Here is a 22,500-nt window from a genome sequence, read left to right on the forward strand (position 1 = left end):
CATCGTTCATCAAGAAGGAGGACCCGCGCGGACAGAGGAGTGTGCGCTCCTCATCACCAAGTCTCCTCGCATCCCAGAATTACTCTCCAGCTAATTAAGTTGTTCCAATACATAATAAGCTGCGGCCTACTTGGACTTAGAATAACCCTATCGTTGGGTGTACAACTCCAGCCCAGTGGAGAGACGGGGAGTTGACCATGTGTCGTGTTCAGACGGACCTGATCGTTCTCTCAGGGTCGTTTAGCTTTTGCTTCACTAGGTTGTGTTGTGTGTGTGTGTGTGTGTGTGTGTGTGTGTGTGTGTGTGTGTGTGTGTGTGTGTGTGTGTGTGTGTGTGTGTGTGTGTGTGTGTGTGTGTGTGTATGTGTGTGTGTGTGTGTGTGAGTGTGTGTGTGTGTGTATGTGTGTGTGTGTTTGTGTGTGTGTGTGTGTGTGCGTGTGTTTCTGAGTGTATGCGTGCTTGCGTGTGTGTGTGTTGTTTATTTTCCTATTTAGAAATCATCAAACAGTCCTGTAATTTATTTTCTGTCCGTTAATACAAGCATGGTAAATGACTGCAAAATCCTTCAGACTGTGTTCAAAGCAGTGCGACAGATTGTGGGACTGAATTACGTTCGAGGAAAGGTTAAAAGCATGAATTAACTATGGTTTCAGCTCGACACTAACATTAAATGATAACATCACTAGACCATATCACTAATTAGTTAAAGAAGTTGTTTTGATGTTTGTTTTATTTAACGACGCAGTGGTGAAAATGATAAAAAACAAACACACAAACGGGCACCGTAGACGCTATCTTCCTCCGATCACCCTGACCTTCTCATGCTGACAAAACGAATCACAAGAGGCTTGATGGATACGGCAGTGGGCCAGCATACACATTGAGCAGAGTGGTATCAGTGTAGACCGAGGGTCTGCCGTCGCTGTGTTCCTTCGGTCCGCTGCTGGGGGGCCCAGTGCAGCCCCAGCAGACCCCTTCAGAGAGGGAGGGCTGTCTCTGAGCCAGTGGGACATCCGAGCACACTGTATATCTGAGCCCGTCACTAACAAGGATGTCACTGTGCTTCAACACATACCAAAGGAGAATCCAGGGGCTGTACCACAAAGTGCTTTCTTGTTTTGTAAGCTTGACTAGTCCTGGACAAGAACGTTGTATCGTGTATCAGTTATTGTTATCATAGTTATTCTTTCTTTTTCTGCTCGTTTGATCAGTGCTGAGCTCACATCCCCAGAAATACAGTGTTTCAGTGTTGATAAATGGACTCCCAGCCGAGAAGTAATGGGTTCTTGCCACGGTGTTCAACACCTGAGATAAATAATTCTTAAGCGCCTAGTGAATGGTAAATGAAAGGGATTTGGCAAGGCAAATAGCGTTGACTTAGATTTATTGAGGTAGACATGACTGGTTAAGAGTCTAACTTTATTCTAACCTGTTGTAAATCTTTTTCTTTCCCCGAAGAGCATGTGGCAACAGGAAGCATTGTAAAATGTGTGTCTGTGTGTGTGTTTGTCTGTGTGTGTGTGTGTGTGTGTGTGTGTGTGTGTGTGTGTGTGTGTGTGTGTGTGTGTGTGTGTGTGTGTGTGTGTGTGTGTGTGTGTGTGTGTGTGTGTGTGTGTGTGTGTGTGTGTGTGTGTGTGTGTGTGAGTGTGTTTGCGTGTAAAAGAGATAGAGAGCGTGTGTAGGTCTGTACATTTTTGTGTGTATTCTTGTGCATTCTTGTATGTTTGTTTGTGTGTGAGTGTGTGTGTATGTATTCATGTACACATATGTGTGTGTGTGTGTGTGTGTGTGTGTGTGTGTGTGTGTGTGTGTGTGTGTGTGTGTGTGTGTGTGTGTGTGTGTGTGTGTGTGTGTGTGTGTGTGTGTGTGTGTGTGTGTGTGAGAGAGAGTGTGTTTGTCTGTACATTTGTGTGTGTATGTCTGCATGTGTTTGTGTTATAAAGAGAGAGAGAGGGTGTTTGTGTGTGTCTTTGTGTGGTTGTGTGTGTGGAGGTGAGAGAGAGAGTGAGTTTGTTTGTGTTTGTTTGTGTGTGTGAGTGTGTGTGTATGTATTCATGTACACGTGTGTGTGTGTGTGTGTGTGTGTGTGTGTGTGTGTGTGTGTGTGTGTGTGTGTGTGTGTGTGTGTGTGTGTGTGTGTGTGTGTGTGTGTGTGTGTGTGTGTTTGTGTGGGGGCGAGGGGGTTATTAGAAGTGTCTCTGTGAAATGAAAATGAGGCAGTGCTATCAAACATAGGTATGTAACGTTCTACTAATTCATCGGGACAGACTTTGCCACATTGTTCGAATGCTCACCTCATCCCCTTGGTCTTACCTCAAACCGACCTGTAAATGGATGTCTGTGTGTGTCAATGTGTATGTGTGAAAGAGAGTGAGAGAGAGAGTGTGTGAGAAAGAGGGAGAGTGCAACAGAGAGAGAGAGCGAGAGGGAGGAGTGTTGCTTATTAGGGATTAAGGATTAATTGCCTTTAAAGCCTTAAAAGTTAGTCTTTACAACGTGTTCCTCGCACTTTGTAACGCTTCCCCTTGGCCTTCGAGGGAAAAACAATAGTGCTTAGGGAGACTCAGGGCGAGCAAGCACAAGGGAACGGCAGCAAATTCTTACAGTCTCTCTCTTTTCCTCCTGAGTGAGAGAATATTAAAGGGTAAGGGTGAACTTCATTTTAACCGACTAACTACGCGGCGAGTGGTTTAACACACCGAGCACGTCTTTAATATTTGCCTCTCGCTCCATGTGTTTTTTTTTTCCCTTCCTTTTCTTCCAATCCAACGCATCTTTTATTTCATTATTCAAATTTTACTCCGGTCCCTCATTTTCCGTTGTCTTCTTTCCTTGCCCCCGCTCCGGTGACAGGTGAGTTGACACAGCCAGCGTCTGACGGAGGAGATCTGAAGATGACGGAGAACGCCCATCACCCCAAGTCGGCCAAGAAGCCCCGCTGGACCTCGCTGGAGATCGGCCTGGTCACCATCGTCACCTTGCTCTTCATCATCGTGGTGTCTCTCGTCGCTCTGTTCGCCACGCAGAAGGCCGGTGAGCTCGGGGGAGGGACCGGGGTCAGTCTCCCGGCAGCACTTACAATTACATCCTCCTTCGTCAGAGTGGGAGTATTTCTATGGGCTTGATCTGCCTTAATATATTTTTGCATGATTATAATATGATTCCTCTTTAGTCATGCTTTTAACCAGAGTGACCCAGAGTGTTTTTTTCTTAATGAGTTTCAAATTAGCATCTAGGGTTAGGCATCAAGGATCAGGCGTCCTTGATGAGTCTTTGAGGCATCCTTGATGCCTATGGACGCTCACGGGGCTACAGACCCTGGGGTTCGAACCCAGAACACTTCGGAACACCTTAACTACCAACTAGACTATTAACGTCAGCTGACTCCAAAGTAGCCTTGAAAGGTGTGCATGTGAAACGTCATGGGAAAGAAACGCCCCCTTGAATATGCACACACAACAAAATGATTACCGAAGTGCAAAGAACAACATTGGATCAGCGTTTTCGACGAGTGAATGCGTCCGACCCTGATCTCTTCCTTTCAAACTGCTGCAAAGGGACTATTACTGCCACACACAACATATTGGGAGAGGGTTTTTTAGTGGGCTCATAGTCTACCAGTCTGCCGTCACGCTGGTAGAAACCGGTTCATTATTTCTACTTCCAAAAGGTCAGAAAGCTTGAAACAATTGAACCTAACTTTTGGATTCAAACTTAGTTTAGCTTTGTTGATGTGGAATTGTCCCGTTTCCTTTTTCAATTGTCACTTAAACAAAGGAATACGGTCTAAGATGTGTCTGCCGTTCTTTATTGGATGTGACGCATCTCAAGAACAATACATAGTCTCACAGTCTATCAATTCAACTCCACATTATGATGCCTTACATTTCATGTCATATTTAAATACATAGCCGCGAGTTCGGTGGAACAGGAAGACAATGAATGTCCACTTCATCAGTTGAGCGTATCTTTATAAAGAAAGTGAGAATGCTCCATCACTGCTTTAAAGCGATTAAGTTGGGATAGGGCTATGGTGGTGTAGCTCCTCATTATCCTGGTCGTTATCATGTGCTACCTGATGAATGTAGAAACCATCCTGTGAGGAGGGGGGTAGACCTCGTCTTGGGAGGGGGGGGATGTCTTCTGTTCTGCTTGTTTGTTAGTCCCTGCCTTTAGGTCGTCTCCCGCATGGGAAGGCTTTGAGTGGCAGTTGTAATATTCATGACAGTAAGACATAACACAAACACTTTAAACACACCATGGTTCAAGAGACTCTGAAATGGATGAGGAGGGAAGCTGTGAAAAAAAGATGAGATGCAGGTGGAGGTTCTTCAATAAATGATTTCACGGAATAATGATATTTTTAAAAATTCGTCCTAGATAAAATCTGCACAACTGCCGACTGCACACAATCAGGTAAGGACCTTGCATGTTTGTGCGTGTGTGTGTGTGTGTGTATGTGTGTGTGTATCTATGATATTTTGCCAAAAATATGCCAATGGGCATATCGTTGCAATTTCGGAATAACAAAAACTGATTAAAAGCGCAGTATACAACATATAGTAAAACCTCACAACAGTCCTATAAAATCACGCCAGTCTCCAAAACAATTGTTTTCCTCTCCCGTGGTCTAATCAGCTCTCAGTTTCTATGATTAGCAAGCCTAATTCTTTAATGTTTCATTTTTCATCCATCTTTATTCCTCTGCTGCCCGATTAGCCGTTTAGCCGCTTAGCCGCTTAGCGTTCACATCTCTACAACACGGCACAGATATCTGTGAGAACAAGCGGCCTGTCTTCCAAACCCTCAGTGTTTCTCCCCCCCAGTACACACAGATCACTGCGAACACACTTCCTATCACTCCGATCTGACTGGAAGGACTTTAATGTCCTAGGCAGTGATTGATTGCAGACTATTCAACTTGACACAATGCCCAGAATTATGCATGCCGGTCGACTAATTACAAGTCATAATGATTTGTTTTCTCCCCTTAAGATACAATATATCACGTTGTTATTACACCTAAAAGACAGCAAAGGCAGTTGAGCTTTTTAGGTGATTTTCCGTTAAACAGGGAAAGGTATTCATTTGTTGATTTCCGACTTCCCTGAACCCCAAGTTTGGGGGGTGGAGTCATCGACGCCCCAACCCCCGGGATCCTTCATCATCAATTGGGCGTGATCAATACGCACATCCTTCCTCATACTCAGTCCCGCCCCTGATAGCCCATTGTAGTTGATCCGGAAAGGTTTATAGATTCTCTTTCCTTCCACCCAGCCTCCCGCCTTATCGAGAACATGGACGCCAGCGTGGACCCGTGTGAGGACTTCTATCAGTATTCCTGCGGGGGCTGGCTGAAGAAAAACATCATCCCCGAGACCAGCTCCAGATACAGCACCTTTGACATCCTGCGAGATGACCTGGAGGTTGTCCTCAAAGGTCAGAGGCCTGCCAACCGGGGAGGCCAACACGTCGATACACACACACACACACACACACACACACATACACACACACACAGATATACACAAAGATACACTGAATACACACATACAAAGACATGCACAGATAGACAAACACACACTCACACACAGATACACATACAGATACACGGAACACTCACACATACAAACTCACGCACACAGATATAAACATGCAGATACACACACGCACACACACACGCACACACACGCACACACAGATACACAAACAAATGCACATGATCGCACAAACACAAACCAACACAGATACACACACACACGTAAACGCACACACACACATACACAAATTCACGCGCACACTCACACACCCTCACATATACACACGCCCATATAGATACACACAGACACACACACAAACACACAAATACACACACACACACACACACACAGAAACACACACATACACACACACATCTATTTGCAGTAACATAGACAGAGTAACATGCAAGCACACACCCACACACACACACAGACATGCACACAGACACACTTAAACACAACTGGAACAGAGAAACATAAGCTGTGTACTGGTGGCATCAGTGTGTGATTCTAAGTGCACATAACTTTGATTTCAGGAAAGTCAAAAGTGAACTTTCCATTCCTCTGTTTCAGTGGAATGTTAAAAAACACATCTGGCCTAATGGGTTTATTGGCAATATATACTTCATGTAGTATCTCTCCTTCCAACACACCCTGAGGCCAAGTTGCTTCCTGGAAAGTGTACTTACTGCTTGGTCTTAAACAAAGTCAACAGTTGCTGGAGACACTTGAGCTTGTTGTTAGAATTGATATCCACATACCTGTAGATACTGTTCGGAATGTTGTTGAAGAGATAATTATGAAACACAAGTGTTTAAACTGTTTTAATTGGACTGGTTGGATGGCAAGGGAATCTAAACTGTACTTCACTTTCTACACACTGGATGATGGCGAATCTATGTGTGGCAGAGATTTGGATTGGAATTAATGGCAAGCAAAATCCTTTTCCCAAAGGAGTCTGTTTAGATTGAAATACACTGAGACGGGAAGAAAAAGAAGCAGCATTCATTGTCAAGTTTTCCTGAACCTCAACGTGTTTGTAGAGGTGCTCTGAGGACAGCGCCCTGGGATTATGAAGCGCTCATGAGACGTTGCTAACTGATCTCCAGGCATTCAGGCTGTAGAGATGTAACAGATGTCATGGGCATTTGGCAGCAGAGCTGGCCAGCATGGGGGCTTGAGTTTGTCAACAGAGCTGGGCATCACCAGTGTCTGTATGTGTGTGTGTGTGTGTGTGTGTGTGTGTGTGTGTGTGTGTGTGTGTGTGTGTGTGTGTGTGTGTGTGTTTGTGTGTCTGTGTGTGTGTGTGTGTGTGTGTGTGTGTGTGTGTGTGTGTGTGTGTGTGTGTGTGTGTGTGCGTGAGTGTTTCTGTGTGTGTGTGGGTGTTGGTGTGCATGTGGGTCCCACTGCATATTATTAAAGCGTTCAGACTGTGAGTGTGTGTGAGTTTATGGTTGTGTCTCTGGTGGTTCACCTGCCCTTAAAGTTGCTATAGGTGAGATTCCAGAGAGGTAATGAGAAAGAGAGAGAGAGAGAGAGAGAGAGAGAGAGAGAGAGAGAGAGAGAGAGAGAGAGAGAGAGAGAGAGAGAGAGAGAGAGAGAGAGTCACAAAAATGTGTCGCTCCCCTCAGTGCTCCCTCCCTCCAACTTTTCTCCGTCAACCAGAAGTGTCGCGTTTTCCGCACCTGTGATTGACAGTTAAGATGAGGTATCCACACCAATCAGCTGGACCAAAAGATGCCGTGATAGGTCGGGAATGATTTGGGGCTGGTCTACCATTTTAATTGGCTCATACGGAGGCAGGCGCAGTCTACTGGAAGTATATACTCTCACACCTCTTCTCCCTCACTAATAGCTGACGGATCGCAGGGCCATTTCCAACCAATTACTCTGAAATAATAGCTTACCTGCAGCACCTTTACCCAGGGCAGAGACATCTTGTTAGCGTTGTTATTACACACTGGAGACTGGGGACTCCCATTTCAAATAGAGAGAATGAGCTATCCATCTTGTACGATTAAAGAATAAGGTGTAACACTTGACAGTACAAACACATTTATTAACCATTATTACTATTACTTTAGCTAAGTATTGAGAAATGATTAGCTTACAATGATCATCGGTTAACTATTGGTCTCGCAAGTAACTATTCACTAATGGTGGTCATGTTCAATAAGTTCATGCTGTTCATGTTCACTACGGTCAATAATTACAGGGTGAAGCCACTAACCCTTACTCTTACCTTTACCCTAGCCCTCATGTTAATGCCATATATTAGTACTTAATACTGCATTCACTCATGGTAATTAACAGTTCATGCACCTTTTTATGCACCTTAGTCATAAATTGTTACCGAAATTGAAAAAAATTAAACAAGGAAGGAATCGATATCCTTGGAAAGAGGTTCTGGGAAAGATGTTGATAAGTGTACTCAAGTTCCCGAAACAAAGAAACACACAAAAAATTTCTAATTTGCTGTTGTAGTTGAGACACAACGGTCAGAATAAGGGTCTGAATCACAGGGATAAGTGGACCGAGATGAGGGAGGAATGTGTGTTATCTGGCTGGTTCAAGATGGGTTTTTTTGCAGATTTCTTGGAGTTCTGGCTGATTGTTGATAACAGACATTTGACCATAAGAGAACCGGACCACTTTGTCATTTTGGGTCGCTTGAATACAAAGATAGAGAGTTATCTATCCCCAAAGGGTAGAATTAGGTGACGCAGTAGCGCACACAAGCACAAAGGGGAATACTAATGTAGATATGAATTTGGAACAATATATATATTTATATACATAGTTTGTCCTTTGCTTACCCTGCCACTTTTGGATGACATCTGTCTATATCGAAAAAGGTGTGGCTGGTTTTTAATGCAATGTGGCATCATTTGATTTTTTTTTTTCAAATTTGGCAAACTACATTGGAACCTGCATTTTAGATTTTACAGAAAAAGTCTTGTTACTAGTGGAACCATTTTTTTTCACACATCCCTCATTTATTTTAGGACTTTGATATTTCAGGGTAGCAGAAAACATTTCTACAAGGTCTAGGGGCAGCTGTTGTCGTTGGGGATGGGTCGGGGCTAGAAGGAGACCTCACAACACATATTTCATCACCTCTCTTGGTCTGCAGACAGGATGAAAATGCACTAAACAAAAATGGTGTCTCTCTCAAGAAAATCGGTTTCAAAAGGAAATCACCCATCCTTCCATACCTATTCCCCCCTCTCATAATGTTTCTTTCTTTCATCCCCCCATCTCTCTCTCTCTCTCTGTCTCGATTCATAAAAGAAGCAAAATTCTAAAACATCATGGGTAGAGTCAGTACAATGCTAGTGTTCGTGAGACTGACAGCACGGCGTAACACACAACGATATAAACCGATGACACATTAATACAGTGCATATCTCCTCCCCACCACCCTCACCTATTGTTAAATGGTTCTGCTTCCTAATCAGTTCTCTCTTTATGACATGTAGTAAAGCTAAAATACATAACAAAGGGCCTAGGCTGGGCACATGCAACAAGGCATTTACTCTCTTGACCAAACCTCGAAACCAGCAAGAAGAGAGCAACAGCGGCATTACAAGTCCTTGTAATGTAGAATTGTAGAAATGTAATTCAAAGCAGGGAACGATATCGCGGTCGGTTTTAATAATAGTAATCCCCAAGGCTTGACATTGGGCATCTTGGTCTAAATACAATTTAACGCTCTTCATATTAACTATGATGTACAGCCGCTGAGGATGTAGTAGAGCGATTTAAATAAAATGACAGCGGGGTTAATTTCCAGGCTTCAATTAAATGTTGCCCTTTAAATTGACATGGGACTTTTGTCGAACAGAGAGCTGTTAAAGATTTCATGAATTAATTCATATTTTACTCATTTTATTCAACCCCATTTTCCAATTGAAACTATTGGGCAAAGAACCATTAAAACCATTATTTTACGAGGCCATAAGAAAAAAGATTCACAGCTTTGAAGAATGAAAAAGCCCGCAGAGAGAACTAATTAAAGACGGTGGCAGTGATAGAGAGTGAGGAGTGATATAGGGACTGAGGAGTGAGCACAGGAAGCCGCCCACTGCATGTGTGTGTCTGTGTGTGTGTATGTGTGTGTGCTTGTGTGTGTGTGTGTCTGTATCTGTGTCAGTATGTGTGTGCATGTGTGTGTGTCTGTGTTAGTATGTGTGTGTGTGTGTTTCAGTATATGTGTGGGTGGGTGTGTCAGTATGTCTGTGTGTGTGTGTGTGTGTGTGTGTGTGTGTGTGTGTGTGTGTGTGTGTGTGTGTGTGTGTGTTCGTGCATTTTACCTCTTTGAATTCTGCTATTGATGCATAAGATCGACCATGTGACCACTGTCTTCTGTCCCCCCCCCCCCCTCCCCCGCCCAGCCCAAGGTAGGATCTCTGCCCAATCTGCAGGGCCCTGAACACAGGGGGGGGGGCGGCTCAGGTGGCTCTCGAGCAGTAAAACACTGTTTATAGGGCAGTCTATCCACGTGTGTTTGTGTGTGTGTGTGTGTGTGTGTGTGTGTGTGTGTGTGTGTGTGTGTGTGTGTGTGTGTGTGTGTGTGTGTGTGTGTGTGTGTGTGTGTGTGTGTGTGTGTGTGTGTGTGTTTCTTTGTGTGCTCCTCAAGGTATGGGGGTGTGAGTGCTTGCACTCAAATTTGTAAGTCTATTAGGTGTGTGTGTGTGTGTGTGTGTGTGTGTGTGTGTGTGTGTGTGTGTGTGTGTGTGTGTGTGTGTGTGTGTGTGTGTGTGTGTGTGTGTGTGTGCGTTTGTGGGGGGTGTGTGTGTGCTTGCACTCAAATTTGTGAGACTATTAGGTGTGTGTGTGAGTGTGTGTGTGTGCATGTGTGTGTGTGTGCGTGTGTGTGTGTGTGTGTGTGGGGGGGGTTGTATGTGTGTTTGTGTTCATGCTTGGGTGTGTGTCCATATGTGGGTGTGGGTGTTTGTGTGTGCACGTGTGTTTGTGTCCATGTGTTTGTGCGTGCATATGTGCGTGTCTATGAGCGTGTGCATGGGTGTTTGTGTACATGTGAGTGTGTGTGTACTAAGTTTGTTTGTATGTGTGTGTGTGTGTGTGTGTGTGCGCGTGTGTGTGTGTGTGTGTGTGTGTGTGTGTGTGTGTGTGTGTGTGTGTGTGTGTGTGTGTGTGTGTGTGTGTGTGTGTGTGTGTGTGTGTGTGTGTGTGTGTGTGTGTGTGTGCGTGCGTGCGCGCGTGTGTGTGTGTGTGTGTGTGTGTGTGTGTGTGTGTGTGTGTGTGTGTGCGTGTGTGTGTGTGTGTGTGTGTGCTGTGGGTTTGTCAGTGCTTGTAAATGCCTTGGATTGATTTCCAATGATGTTGAAGGTCATCATTGACTATGAGGGTCTGCACTCCACCTGTGACTACTGGATTGGTTGTGTACCTGTGTGAAATACATGTGCATCTGTGTGTCCGTATTCATGCATGTACACATGTGCCTCTGTGTATTGGTGTGTGTCTGTGGTTCACCCTAATCTACTTGCAATCATTTGGCATACTTTAAATCATTTGGAATATGTAATTACAAATTATTTAGTGCAATGGTTTTGAAGAGCTGGGTCAAGTTCTGAAGGTGTCGGTGTGTGTGTATGCTTGTGTGTGTGTGTGTGTGTGTGCCAGCGTGTGTGTCTGTGTGTGTGTGTGTGTGTGTGTGTGTGTGTGTGTGTGTGTGTGTGTGTGTGTGTGTGTGGGGTAAATTTGGCATTAAGACAGAAGTATATTTGAACATCAAAGACATAACAGGTGCAAATCAACTTCTAGGCAATGATGCCACGCTTTCATCATAAAACAACATTTTCCCTTAAAATAATCAAATAAACATTCCGAAAAATTGGAATAGCAATATAGCAAGCTTCATTTGCATCTGTATCAAATCGTATAACGAGAATATGGTTCAAGGAATAATTTTAATACATGGCAAAAAACAGCAACTTTTTTTGTTGCTCTCCAACTGGGTTTCGTCCTACCTAGTTCAATTTCGAGACTGGCAGGCAGATTATTAATAAATCAATACATTATTAATAAAACCACAAAGATCACAGGCCAATGATCCCAGTAGCATGTTTAATAATGCAACAGTTTGCTGGTCCCCTCCTGACAGCGTGGGCAAACACACAAGCTTTAAAAGTCACACTAGTTCAAACGTAACATCTTCCATCATCCGCCGAGCTTGAAAGAAACAAATAGAGCAACGTGAGGAGAAAAAGACAGATGATCATAGTATAACTATATTTAGACTGTTTACAGCCTCATTGAGCTGCACACAGCCTGCTTGGGTTCATTTCATCTTTTGGCCTATTTGTGGACATTGTGAGAGTAGCCGAGAAGGATCGGATAGTTATACGTTTAAAATAACTTTAGGAATGTTTTTTTAGGTTACTAACGCAATAACTTCAAAGCCCTGCATGTTTTCCGCCCTGGTCTCGGCCCCTGTGGTTGGTTGATCAGTTCCTCCACTACCTTCCTAAACGGGGTCTGCTGTCTCTTGCGCCCCCCTGTTCAGAGACCTTAATGAGGGACTTCATAAGCCCTAGGGAAACCAAAACAGTCGTGTTGTAGGTATCCCTCTTCCTGCCACCCTGCAACCTCTAAACAGATTGACTGCATGGCTAAACTTGCATGATAAAACCTACAGAGTAAAACACAAGAAACTATTCGAAAAGTTTTATTTTTTCTTCAGCTCCAGCGTCAGGCGAGGGGACTTGAAGGTAAGGACGGAACCAAGGCCTGATTGAATAGACTGACGAACACATTCGTCTAATTATAGACCTCTTCTTCTCTGTTTTTTTTTTTTCGTGCGTCTATTTTGAATTTAGAAGTGGAATATCAAGTGGCTTGGATTGTCTCACCCTCAAGCCGGTGGCGCTGCCTTCCACCTCCACTTCACAAGCGCACGTGCGGATGGCTTTCTCCCCACCGTGGATCTAACACGGGTGACCTTTGAAAGGCAAATGGAGACACAGACTAGCGGCAAGGAAAAGAGCAGAAGCACACATTGACACAAACTCAATTGAGATTCTGCACAAAGCAGCGTGTTTCGGGCTTATTGAAGTCATTCCTCAAACAAACATCAGGTACCACAGCATCGCATCTCTAATCCTTCACAAACACACATCCACACGCACGCACGCACACATGCACACACATAGACAGCGCCACACACACACACACACACACACACACACACACACACACACACACACACACACACACACACACACACACACACACACACACACACACACACACACAACATCACCCTACAACACAGAGAACCACACATATACACAAACACCTACATACACACACACGCCACATCCCTAAACACAAATACACAGTCACAGACACATAACACAGCCACACCAATACCCTTCTGCACACACTCACGCGCACACACTCACACACGCGCGCACACACACACACACACACACAGACACACACACACACACACACACACACACACACACACACACACACACACACACACACACACACACACACACACAAACACACACACACACACACAAAAAAACACACACACACACACACTCACACACACACATACACACGCACACACATTCACACAATCACACCGTCCTACACAGACAAACATACACACACACAAACACAAGGGAGTATAGCACTCCTAACTAAACATAAACACCAGGAGGTCAGTAATCCACACACGATGTGCCCTTTGGCAGGAAGCACCCTAGGAAGAGTCAGCCACTGTGGGCATCATTAAGACTAAATGAGCACATAAATAGTACACACAGCAATGGGCAAATAGACGGCGGATTACCCAAACGGAGACATGTTCAGTGAGAAAGAAAGAGCCAGACACGGAGGGATTAGCCACTGATGAGGACATTTTCGATGTTGTACTCTGTCAAACAAATTAGAAAATATTTACTGAAGTAAACGCACAATATTGCTCTGAATTGATTGAACCTTTTTCATTTTTTTATTATCGAATTTGGTTTGAATTGTGAGTCTGCTTGGCAGAGACCCCTTTCCAGTTAGATTTTTTATAAATATACAAATTTACTGCTACAACACCAACATGTTTTGTATTACTATTTCTTTTTTTTTCCTTTAGCATACGCTTGTATCCAAAGGGATCCATTTTTCCCTTCCCCCGACTGCCTCTTCGAATGGTCTAGTGGAACAATCAACTTCTGAACACACAAATGCATCCTCTCGTATTTATGAATGATGAGACAATGTTTGTATCCACTTTAAACAATCTGAATGCATTGCCCCAGAAAGGGCAGAGTTAAGCTGTATTTTCTGATTCATTGCGGAGATAGTCGACCGATTTGAAACTCGTTCGCGCGTGTGGAGGAAGCTTTCGGAGAGGAGAACATAATAAGTGGTTTCATTGCCGGCCAGCCTACATGGTTTTGATTTGAAACCTTTACGGACGCTTTGTTACATTTTACCACTGCTGGCCGATTTTTCGGTGGCAGATTATTACACTCATACAGATCTCCAGCACATGAAACAAATGCGAGCGAGAGTGAAACGCCCGCTCGCCCGGATTTAAGCTTGTCTGCCATCCGACTTTAGATACTAATCTAAAGCCTGATTTGTGAGAAAAGAACGGATGTCACCTGGTCTAACTCAATATTCTGTCGGCCAGATAGAACACCTCACATATTATCCTGGAAGCTGTAAGATATTAGTATTAACTTGGGTGCTACGAATCCCTTAAGACACTTTCATCCAGGTAATTTAGGTGCAGAGGATTAGGCATGTTACTCGTTGATGCGTACTGGTCGGCTGTGGACATTGGGCATCGAACCCTGTTCCTTTTGGCTGAGGACCGACCACCTCAGTCACTAATCTATCCTGGCCTTTATCTTGAGGACTGCCCCTAAATTTGAGATGATAAAACCTACAAGGTTATATTTTAAAGTAAAAACAAAGCCAGTACCCCATGGTTTGTTGATGAGGCAAAACTTCAGTCCAGCTATACTGTTTTGCCATATTTTGGTTAATCAAATATAATGGCTCCCACTGAGCACTAATTCTTCTTCCGTCTTCTCTCTTAGGGGTCCTGGAGAGAACAGTGGAGGGGGAAGCGATGGCTCTCACCAAGGCCAAGACCCTGTACAAGTCCTGCACCAATGAGAGTGAGTCTGACGCTGTCCCCACATAACCACGTGCACACCCACACCTACAAACACACACACACAACCACACAAATCACCCAACTAAACGCACACCCACACACACACAACAAAATCCTACTATATATACAAACACACACACACAAACCTCCTACATACACACATGTCCCCACATAATCACGTTCCCACAAAACCATATCCACTTATAGAATGTGTTTACTAAAGTGTGTTAGCTCTGTTTAAAGTGAGCTGGCTGCATCCCACACTGTTTAAAGCTTTACATAAATAAGTAATTATAGATGAGGATTTTTACCAAAGGCATAATAAATAATGGATTTAGGGTCAGGGTGAACAGTATATACAAGCAAGCAATCGTACACTTATGTTTGACATGAAAATAATCACTGTTTAGTAAATTATTCAAACCCAATGACTGTTTGTGTTTGCTTTTGTTTTGCGCGGGTGGATGTGTAGCCCTGATCGAGCAGCGTGGAGGGGACCCCCTGCTGGCCATGCTGCCTGAACTTTTTGAGTGGCCCATGGCCGTGGATAATTGGGAGACCCATTATGGTACGGTGGGCTTTCCATTAGATAGAGCCAGCGCCATCGACTGGCTCTCCCTGCTGTCTAAATGACCTTATACCACGGTGTGGACGATTACTGGATTCTGATTGGGCAATAAGGTTCCAAGAGTGTGCATTATGTTTTGATGACGGGCAAGCAATGCAGAATAATATGTTAATTGCAGTGGATTAAGTTGATAAAAACACAATAGCAAGTACTTTCAGCAGTTATAGATCAAAGTAAGTAATATTATTGTCGCTTACTATGGTGCAAGTGGAATAAACCACTCCGGGGTGTCCTGTAATTGGATAATAAAGTACATTGGTGGTGTTAAGCATAACCACCCCCGTCAGAGTGGTGTATTCCTGACTTAACAGGCATCACATCTCCACCCTGTCAGAGTGGTGTAGTCCTGACTTAACGGGCATCACATCTCCAACCCCGTCAGTGTTTTTTTCCTAATTTAAAGGGACACTGTGTAATATTTTACGTCATTTATTACCTCAAATCAACGTATTCATTCATAAATAAGTCCTCATTGGTGTAAAATTATCTCTGCCAAAAATCTCACTTATCCTCCTGAGCGAAGAATAATTAATATGTAGTTACATAGGACGGGTAAGCTTCATGGAGGCTTCCATGTTCTTCCGGTCTATGAACTGCTGAGAGGGACAAAAAGCACTAAGTGGTACAGGAAATGCAAACGCGTTTTCACTCTGAGCCAGTGTGAATGATGACTGAAATAATTTACTATCTTGCTAGAGGAGTAATTACTCATACATCATTAGCTTACACTAATGATTCAATGCGGTTTGAAATTTGTTTGAAATGACGATCCTCATCATCACTCGAATGACTCGATGAGGTAGTATTGGATGTCATGACACAGCTTCTTGGCACATACTGCCCACCATAGTTTTTGAACAAGCGAGCACTATTAGTTTGAATGCAATATACAATTGTACCACTAGATGGGAGTAATTTTTACACAGTGTCCCTTTAACGAGCATCACATCTCCACCCCTGTCAGGGTGGTGTAGTCCTGACTTAACGGGAACTTCATCACCAACCCCGTCAGAGTGGTGTATTCCTGACAAAACAAGCATCACATCTCAACCCCCTGTCCGAGTGGTATATTCCTGACTTAACTGGCACTACTTCTCTCCCCCAGGCACGCACTGGAGGCTGGAGGATGCCATCGCCCAGCTGAACGTGAAGCACGCAACACAAGTCGTGCTAAACTTCTTCGTGGGCCCCGATGACAGGGACTCCAACGCGCACATCATTCATGTAGGTGTGCGCCCGTAATGGACATCCGGTCTTGAAGCGTAGTGGAGACTGGTTGTGTAGTCTCCACCACTGCGGAAGGTTCGGGTGCTGTAGCAAATCCCGGAGAATAAGGAGGAATCAGTATTGGTATTTTTCATATTAAATCACAAAAAAACAACAATATCGTTAACATCGTAGAATAATTATAGCGTAAAAGTAATATTCAAGATTCATCTTGTATTTAGAATAAAAAAATGCCTAAGTCAAATAGATGACTCAGGCAGATACTGATTATGGAATGTAAAAAGCACTCTGATTGGCTAAGAATATAGCCAACGAGGCCCAGTGAATCAGCAGTGCTAGGAGAGTAGAGTTAGTTTAGATGTCACAATTTGGCCAAAATATGATTTAGGCAATTATGCTTTGAGGCTAACAATCAGTTATAGAGTATCTATTTATATTTTTGTGCCTACCATTTCAAAATAATCCATTATTCTTTTGCCAATATTATATAACACATGAATATTGAGACGATACAAATGAAACTGAACGGAGTAACATCCACCAGACTGTGTGAAGATGTGGGGGCAGAGGGGCTGGCGATGTGTAGCGGCTCGTCTTTCATCCTACCTGTTGCCACGGGTTTTGGTTCATTCTTGAATACAGCACAGTTTCTCGTCGAATGCTTTCTATTGGTTTGTTCTGTCCACAGTTTGACCAGCAGTCAAGCCTCGGCCTCTTATCCAGAGATTATTACGCCTGCACTGGACCTTATACAGAGGTACGCCTCAGGTTACCACACATACAGACACGCCGCGCGCGCACACACACACACATACACACCCACACACAAACACACGCACACACATGCAAGCACACGCATGCACTCACACACACACACACACACTCACACACTAAGACTCACCAACACGCAGGCACACAAATAAACCGCAAGCACACACACACGCACCCACGCATATGCATGCACTCACACATGCACATAAAGCAAACAGATACACAGACAAAGACACAAACACAGGCACAGAAACACACACACACACACACACCCACTCACACTCACACACGCTTTCACACACACGCACGCACACACACACAGACACACGCACAGACAAACACACAAACACACACCCAGATACACACCAGCCTCCGACAAAGGGACAAATCTGGTTCTGTCCAAATCCAAACCATATGTTTGGCACTCGCTGAGACATCCTACGACCTGGTCTAATTTGATAGTTTACCAAAGTCTCTGTTTTATATGCTCAAAGCACCAGTTATTTGTCAAGCCTAGCCTGAGGTGGATCACAGCACAAATTTGGGATGGTTTCCATTAACCAGTGACCTTTCTTTTTTCCTGAAAATAATGGGCGGATTTGTTGAACCAATAACCACTTGTGTGTGTGTGTGTGTGTGTGTGTGTGTGTGTGTGTGTGCGTGTGTGTGTGTGTGTGTGTGTGTGTGTGTGTGTGTGTGTGTGTGTGTGTGTGTGTGTGTGTGTGTGTTTGTGTGTGTGTGTATGTTTGCTCTATGTGCATGTGTGTGTGTTTGTGTGTGTGCGTGTATGCCTGTATGCCTGTGTGCATGTGTGTGTGTGTGTGTGTGTGTGTGTGTGTATGCTTGTGTGTATGTGTGTGTGTGTGTGTATCTATATCTGTGTGCCGGTGTGCATTTGCGTGTATGTGGGCACGTGTGTGTATATGCGTGCGCGCGTGTGTATGAATGTTTGCCCGCTTGTGTGTGTCATGTTTTTCTGCATGTGTGCTTGCGCAAATGTGTACGCGTCTGTGTATGTGTACGTGTGTGTGTGTGTGTGTGTGTGTGTGTGTGTGTGTGTGTGTGTGTGTGTGTGTGTGTGTGTGTGTGTGTGTGTGTGTGTGTGTGTGTGTGTGTGTGTGTGTGTGTGTGTCTTTGTGTGCTCCTCAAGGTATGCCGGGCATATGAGCAGTTCATGATTGACCTGGTGAAGCTAATCCGTAGCGACCGCGGCCTGGCCGTCAACGAGAGCAGCATCAAGGAGGAGGTTGCCAGGGCCATCGAGCTGGAGAAGGACATCGCTAACGTGAGAACACTGTGCCTCCACCATAATTACTTTCCCCCCCTCCCCCACCAACGTCTCACTGTTGACCCATCCAAGGCGCAAAATGTGAAATAGAAGTCGTTTATCGAGCTCTTACAACCGGGGGGAACTTTGATTCCCAACCGGGATTTCTTTCCTCAGAAACACCGGTTGTACGAGTTTATCACCCTCGTACAACAGGGGACGCTTTGACTGCCTTTGGCCGATCCCTCCGTTAGCTCTCGTCTGACCCGTTCAGAAGAAAAGTTGCATTGAAACTAGGGCCCGACCGATATTGATTTTTTGAGTGCCGATGCCGATGCCGATTATTTTCAGAGAAAAATTACGATTACGATTTAATCGGCCGATTAAAAAAAAGCATATAAAACGTTGTTTTTGATATTATATCAAAAACAACGTTTTATATGCTTCTTTTTTTTTTAATCGGCCGATTAAATCGTAATCGTAATTTTTCTCTGAAGATAATCGGCATCGGCATCAGCACTCAAAAATCAATATCGGTCGCGCTAGTCTGCCCCTCCCCCACACCACGCTGATTTGCTGGTTGTAACCAATCAGAGGCTCAGATCCTCAGACGCAAACGATCCCAAACTTTGCATGTTGATTTCGGACCAGACACCAAAAGCTTCCAACACAGCTGAACACAACGAGCAAATTTAGTTCCCGAACTCGTCCGAGTCTCCCCAAACGTTTCAGATGGCCAACGTGAGTTCAGGGGATTCCTGGGGAGCGGCTCGCTGAACACACAAGCCGCTCACCAGAAATACCCTGGAATGCGTTGATGCCTGACCGTTGTCCACACTTCCCTGTGTGCCGGTACTCCGTTTGGTCCCAGTCCCTCGCTGCCTCCTTACCTCTGCCGGGCGGCGGGCTCTAACAAGGCAGCCCCGGCGTTCTGACAGTATCGGCGGCTCAGCTCTCCAGCTGCCTCCCAGCTCGTTTGTTAGTGTTGGCGCTGCAGCCGGCCCACGCGCCACGCTGGTATTCCCGACCAGGAACGCCGGGAGAGGGGGCAATGTTGTTACGACACTGTTTGCTTTCTAGTTCATATTTTATCCGTGACTAACTCTTTATTTACTATATTTATTTTATCTTGTTCTCCCTCACTCCCCCTATTTCTCCACATCCATCCCTCTCTCTTGCCTCTCTCTCTCTTGCTCTCTCTCTCTCTCTCTCTCTCTCTCTCTCTCTCTCTCTCTCTCACTCTCTCGGTGTGTAACCCAGGCGACTGACACACTGGAGGAGCGGAACAACCCGGTGCTGCTGTATAATAAGATGAAACTCAGTGATCTCAACACAAACTTCACCCTGGAGGTCGAGTCACAGGTGGGAACCGCTCCCAATCTGTCACAGTTCATTTTTCTATTTCCTCCAGATCATCTGCGACCCTTAGCCTAATGTTCCTCTCTCCCTCCGCTCTGCATGACCCTGGGGGGCTCATCCGAACAGGTGTTTGACTGGAGCTACTTCACCGCCAAAATCATGGAAACAGTCAACATTTCTGTTCCCGAGTCTGAGAACATTGTCAACTACGCTCCAAACTATTTCAGACGGCTCCAACCTGTCCTGGCTTTATACTCTAAGAGGTCTGTGTGTGTGTGTGTGTGTGCACGTGTGCACGTGAGTGTGTGTGTGTGTTTCTCTATGAGTGTGTGTTTGTGTGTGTGTATGTGTGTGCGTTTGTGTGTGTATTTCTCTATTTGTGCGTGTGTGTGCGTGTATGTGTTTGTGTTTGTGTGTGTGTGTGTCTATGTGTATGTGTTTCTCTGTGGATGTATGTGTGTGTGTGGGGGGGGGGGGGCTGGATCAAAATGTACATAGTAATTTAATTTCTTTGAATGAATGTATTTTCTGCTTGGCCCCGCAGAGACCTCCAGAACTACATGGTGTGGCGCTTCGTCATGAACATGGTGGTGGACCTGAGTGCCGCTTACAGAGACACCAAGAAAGCCTTCCGCAAAGTACGTCAGCAGCAACATTACCATATACCACCCAACCATGAGGCCTATCCAATCTGCACCGTTCATCATATCCTTCTTCCCATACACACCGTATCCTATTTATCAGTTAATTGGCCGACGCCTTGATGTAAACCCGTACTGTGAGCAGGTCTGAGATAGACATGTTGCTCAAGGATGCAAGGTCAGGTGTCAACCCCCCAACCACGACGCTCTCCTGCCCACGTCACTGTGACATTGACAATCCCTCTTCTCTCGTAACATTCTGGTTTGAGGCTCATTTGCTTTCAGTGGCTCATGCCGTGTATGATTACCAGTCGGCCAACGTGCCCATCAACGTGACATAGCAATCAGAGGGAAGGCTGACTTCATTTGTTTTCCCTCTTCCTCCGGCAGGCTCTGTCAGGAACGACGTCGGAGTCGTCGGTGTGGCGACAGTGTGCGCTCTACGTCAACAACAACATGGACAGCGCCGTCGGCAGGCTGTATGTGGAGGAAGCCTTCAGCCCGGAGAGCAAACACCTGGTCAGTGTAAACACCCCGCCGCTGCTCTGCTGGATTGCCATTGGTCAATCTTTATGAATCTGGGGATTCTCATGCAATGTTTTTCCAGTTCAATGGAATGAAAAGTCGATACAGATAAACGTATCCTCCTTGCGCTGAAGAACCTGAGTGCCTAGTCTTTAAATCTTAAGGCTTAAAGTGATATTTTTGTCAGGGGTAACTCATGGAAAGCACATCTGACACCCAAATTCCTCCTTCAACCCACAGTCATTATCACATGCCTCTTCCTTTCAACTCAGCCGAAATTGAGGCTTATTGTCAGAGATAAGTATCACTAGTGTAAGTGGAATAAGACTCCAAAAACATTCCACAACTACTGTACGTTCGCTGGTGTTACAGCAACGGATATTGCAGTTGGCTTCTTCTTCTTCTGAGGAAACTATAAAGATAAGCTACTTGACCATAACCTGATTCTTATCCCGAATCCTACCACGAATGTTTACGCAAACCCTATCCTTAAGTCAGAAACTAGCCAACTCCAACATTGATGCTACGACGCTAGCATGCGTAAACTAAACTATATCATGCCTTGACATAAGTTATGTGTGTGATAAAACTGTTCATTATTTCGGCTCTGGGGACAAAAAAGGGTAAAAATAGGAATAGTTGTAATGAATGTTGTACTTAGTGTGGAAAGGACCACTCCAAGTGTGTGATTCTGTGTCTATCTGTGTGTGTGTGTGTTTGTGTGGGGGTATGTGTGTATGTGTACATGCATGAAGATTGCATGTGCCCGCACACAGATATACTATATTTATGCATAGATGCAAGATATCTCTAACACCTGTCTTCATGGAAGAGTCCCACAGGCCTCACATACCATGCATACTCACACGAGTTCCTCACATCAAACTCCACACCGAGGTTTGTGTGCGTGTGTTTGTGTATCTGGGTGTGTGTTGGTGTGTCTTGGGGTGGCAGTGATGGGGGCTTCAATTTACAGTGAACTTAGGAGCTCAAAAAGCAAAGCATACAAACACAGAGACGTACGTGGACAGCATCTATGTCAGAATATTAAGGTTATATTAAGGACTGCTCTGAGGTAGCCGGTGGGAAAACAGTTGTGGTATCATTCTCATGGAGAGAGACTGTGCCTGGGTTTTGTTTTGTGTATCTGTCGACAATATACCATATATGTGTCGCGGCGGCTTAGCGTTTCAACCAAAGATGTGATAGCATTCTGAGTATGAAAGCCAGCTATGTGCCAAAACACAGCAGGCAGTGTGTCACTTTTACACAAACTGGTCAAATCCCGAGGGAGCAAGACTAGAGTTCCTCCGATCTGCAGTCCCCTGTGGATTATAATATGGGTGTCATAATGGCGGGCTATGTAGGAACAAGTATGACGT

At 44.8% G+C, this 22,500-nt stretch overlaps 1 protein-coding gene across 3 annotated transcripts in view; it reads left to right on the top strand.

Moving 5' to 3' along the window:
- Nucleotides 1-22,500, top strand: part of LOC130405995 (neprilysin-like) — a 32,527-nt gene that overhangs the window by 2,585 nt on the left and 7,442 nt on the right. For 2 of the 3 annotated variants that reach the window (XM_056611351.1, XM_056611352.1), the window contains exons 2-13: nt 2,854-3,033; nt 4,381-4,416; nt 5,278-5,439; nt 14,621-14,701; nt 15,173-15,268; nt 16,434-16,552; nt 17,244-17,312; nt 18,477-18,611; nt 19,854-19,955; nt 20,079-20,215; nt 20,497-20,590; nt 20,984-21,112. In XM_056611351.1, coding sequence (XP_056467326.1) covers nt 2,854-3,033; nt 4,381-4,416; nt 5,278-5,439; nt 14,621-14,701; nt 15,173-15,268; nt 16,434-16,552; nt 17,244-17,312; nt 18,477-18,611; nt 19,854-19,955; nt 20,079-20,215; nt 20,497-20,590; nt 20,984-21,112 — 1,340 coding nt within the window. Of the gene's footprint in view, nt 1-2,554; nt 2,645-2,853; nt 3,034-4,380; nt 4,417-5,277; nt 5,440-14,620; nt 14,702-15,172; nt 15,269-16,433; nt 16,553-17,243; nt 17,313-18,476; nt 18,612-19,853; nt 19,956-20,078; nt 20,216-20,496; nt 20,591-20,983; nt 21,113-22,500 lie in introns of those variants that run through there. The other variant, XM_056611353.1, reaches the window with a different exon arrangement.

The sequence above is a fragment of the Gadus chalcogrammus genome, chromosome 16 (genome assembly GCF_026213295.1).
Source record: "Gadus chalcogrammus isolate NIFS_2021 chromosome 16, NIFS_Gcha_1.0, whole genome shotgun sequence".
NCBI classification, from domain to species: Eukaryota; Metazoa; Chordata; class Actinopteri; order Gadiformes; family Gadidae; genus Gadus; species Gadus chalcogrammus.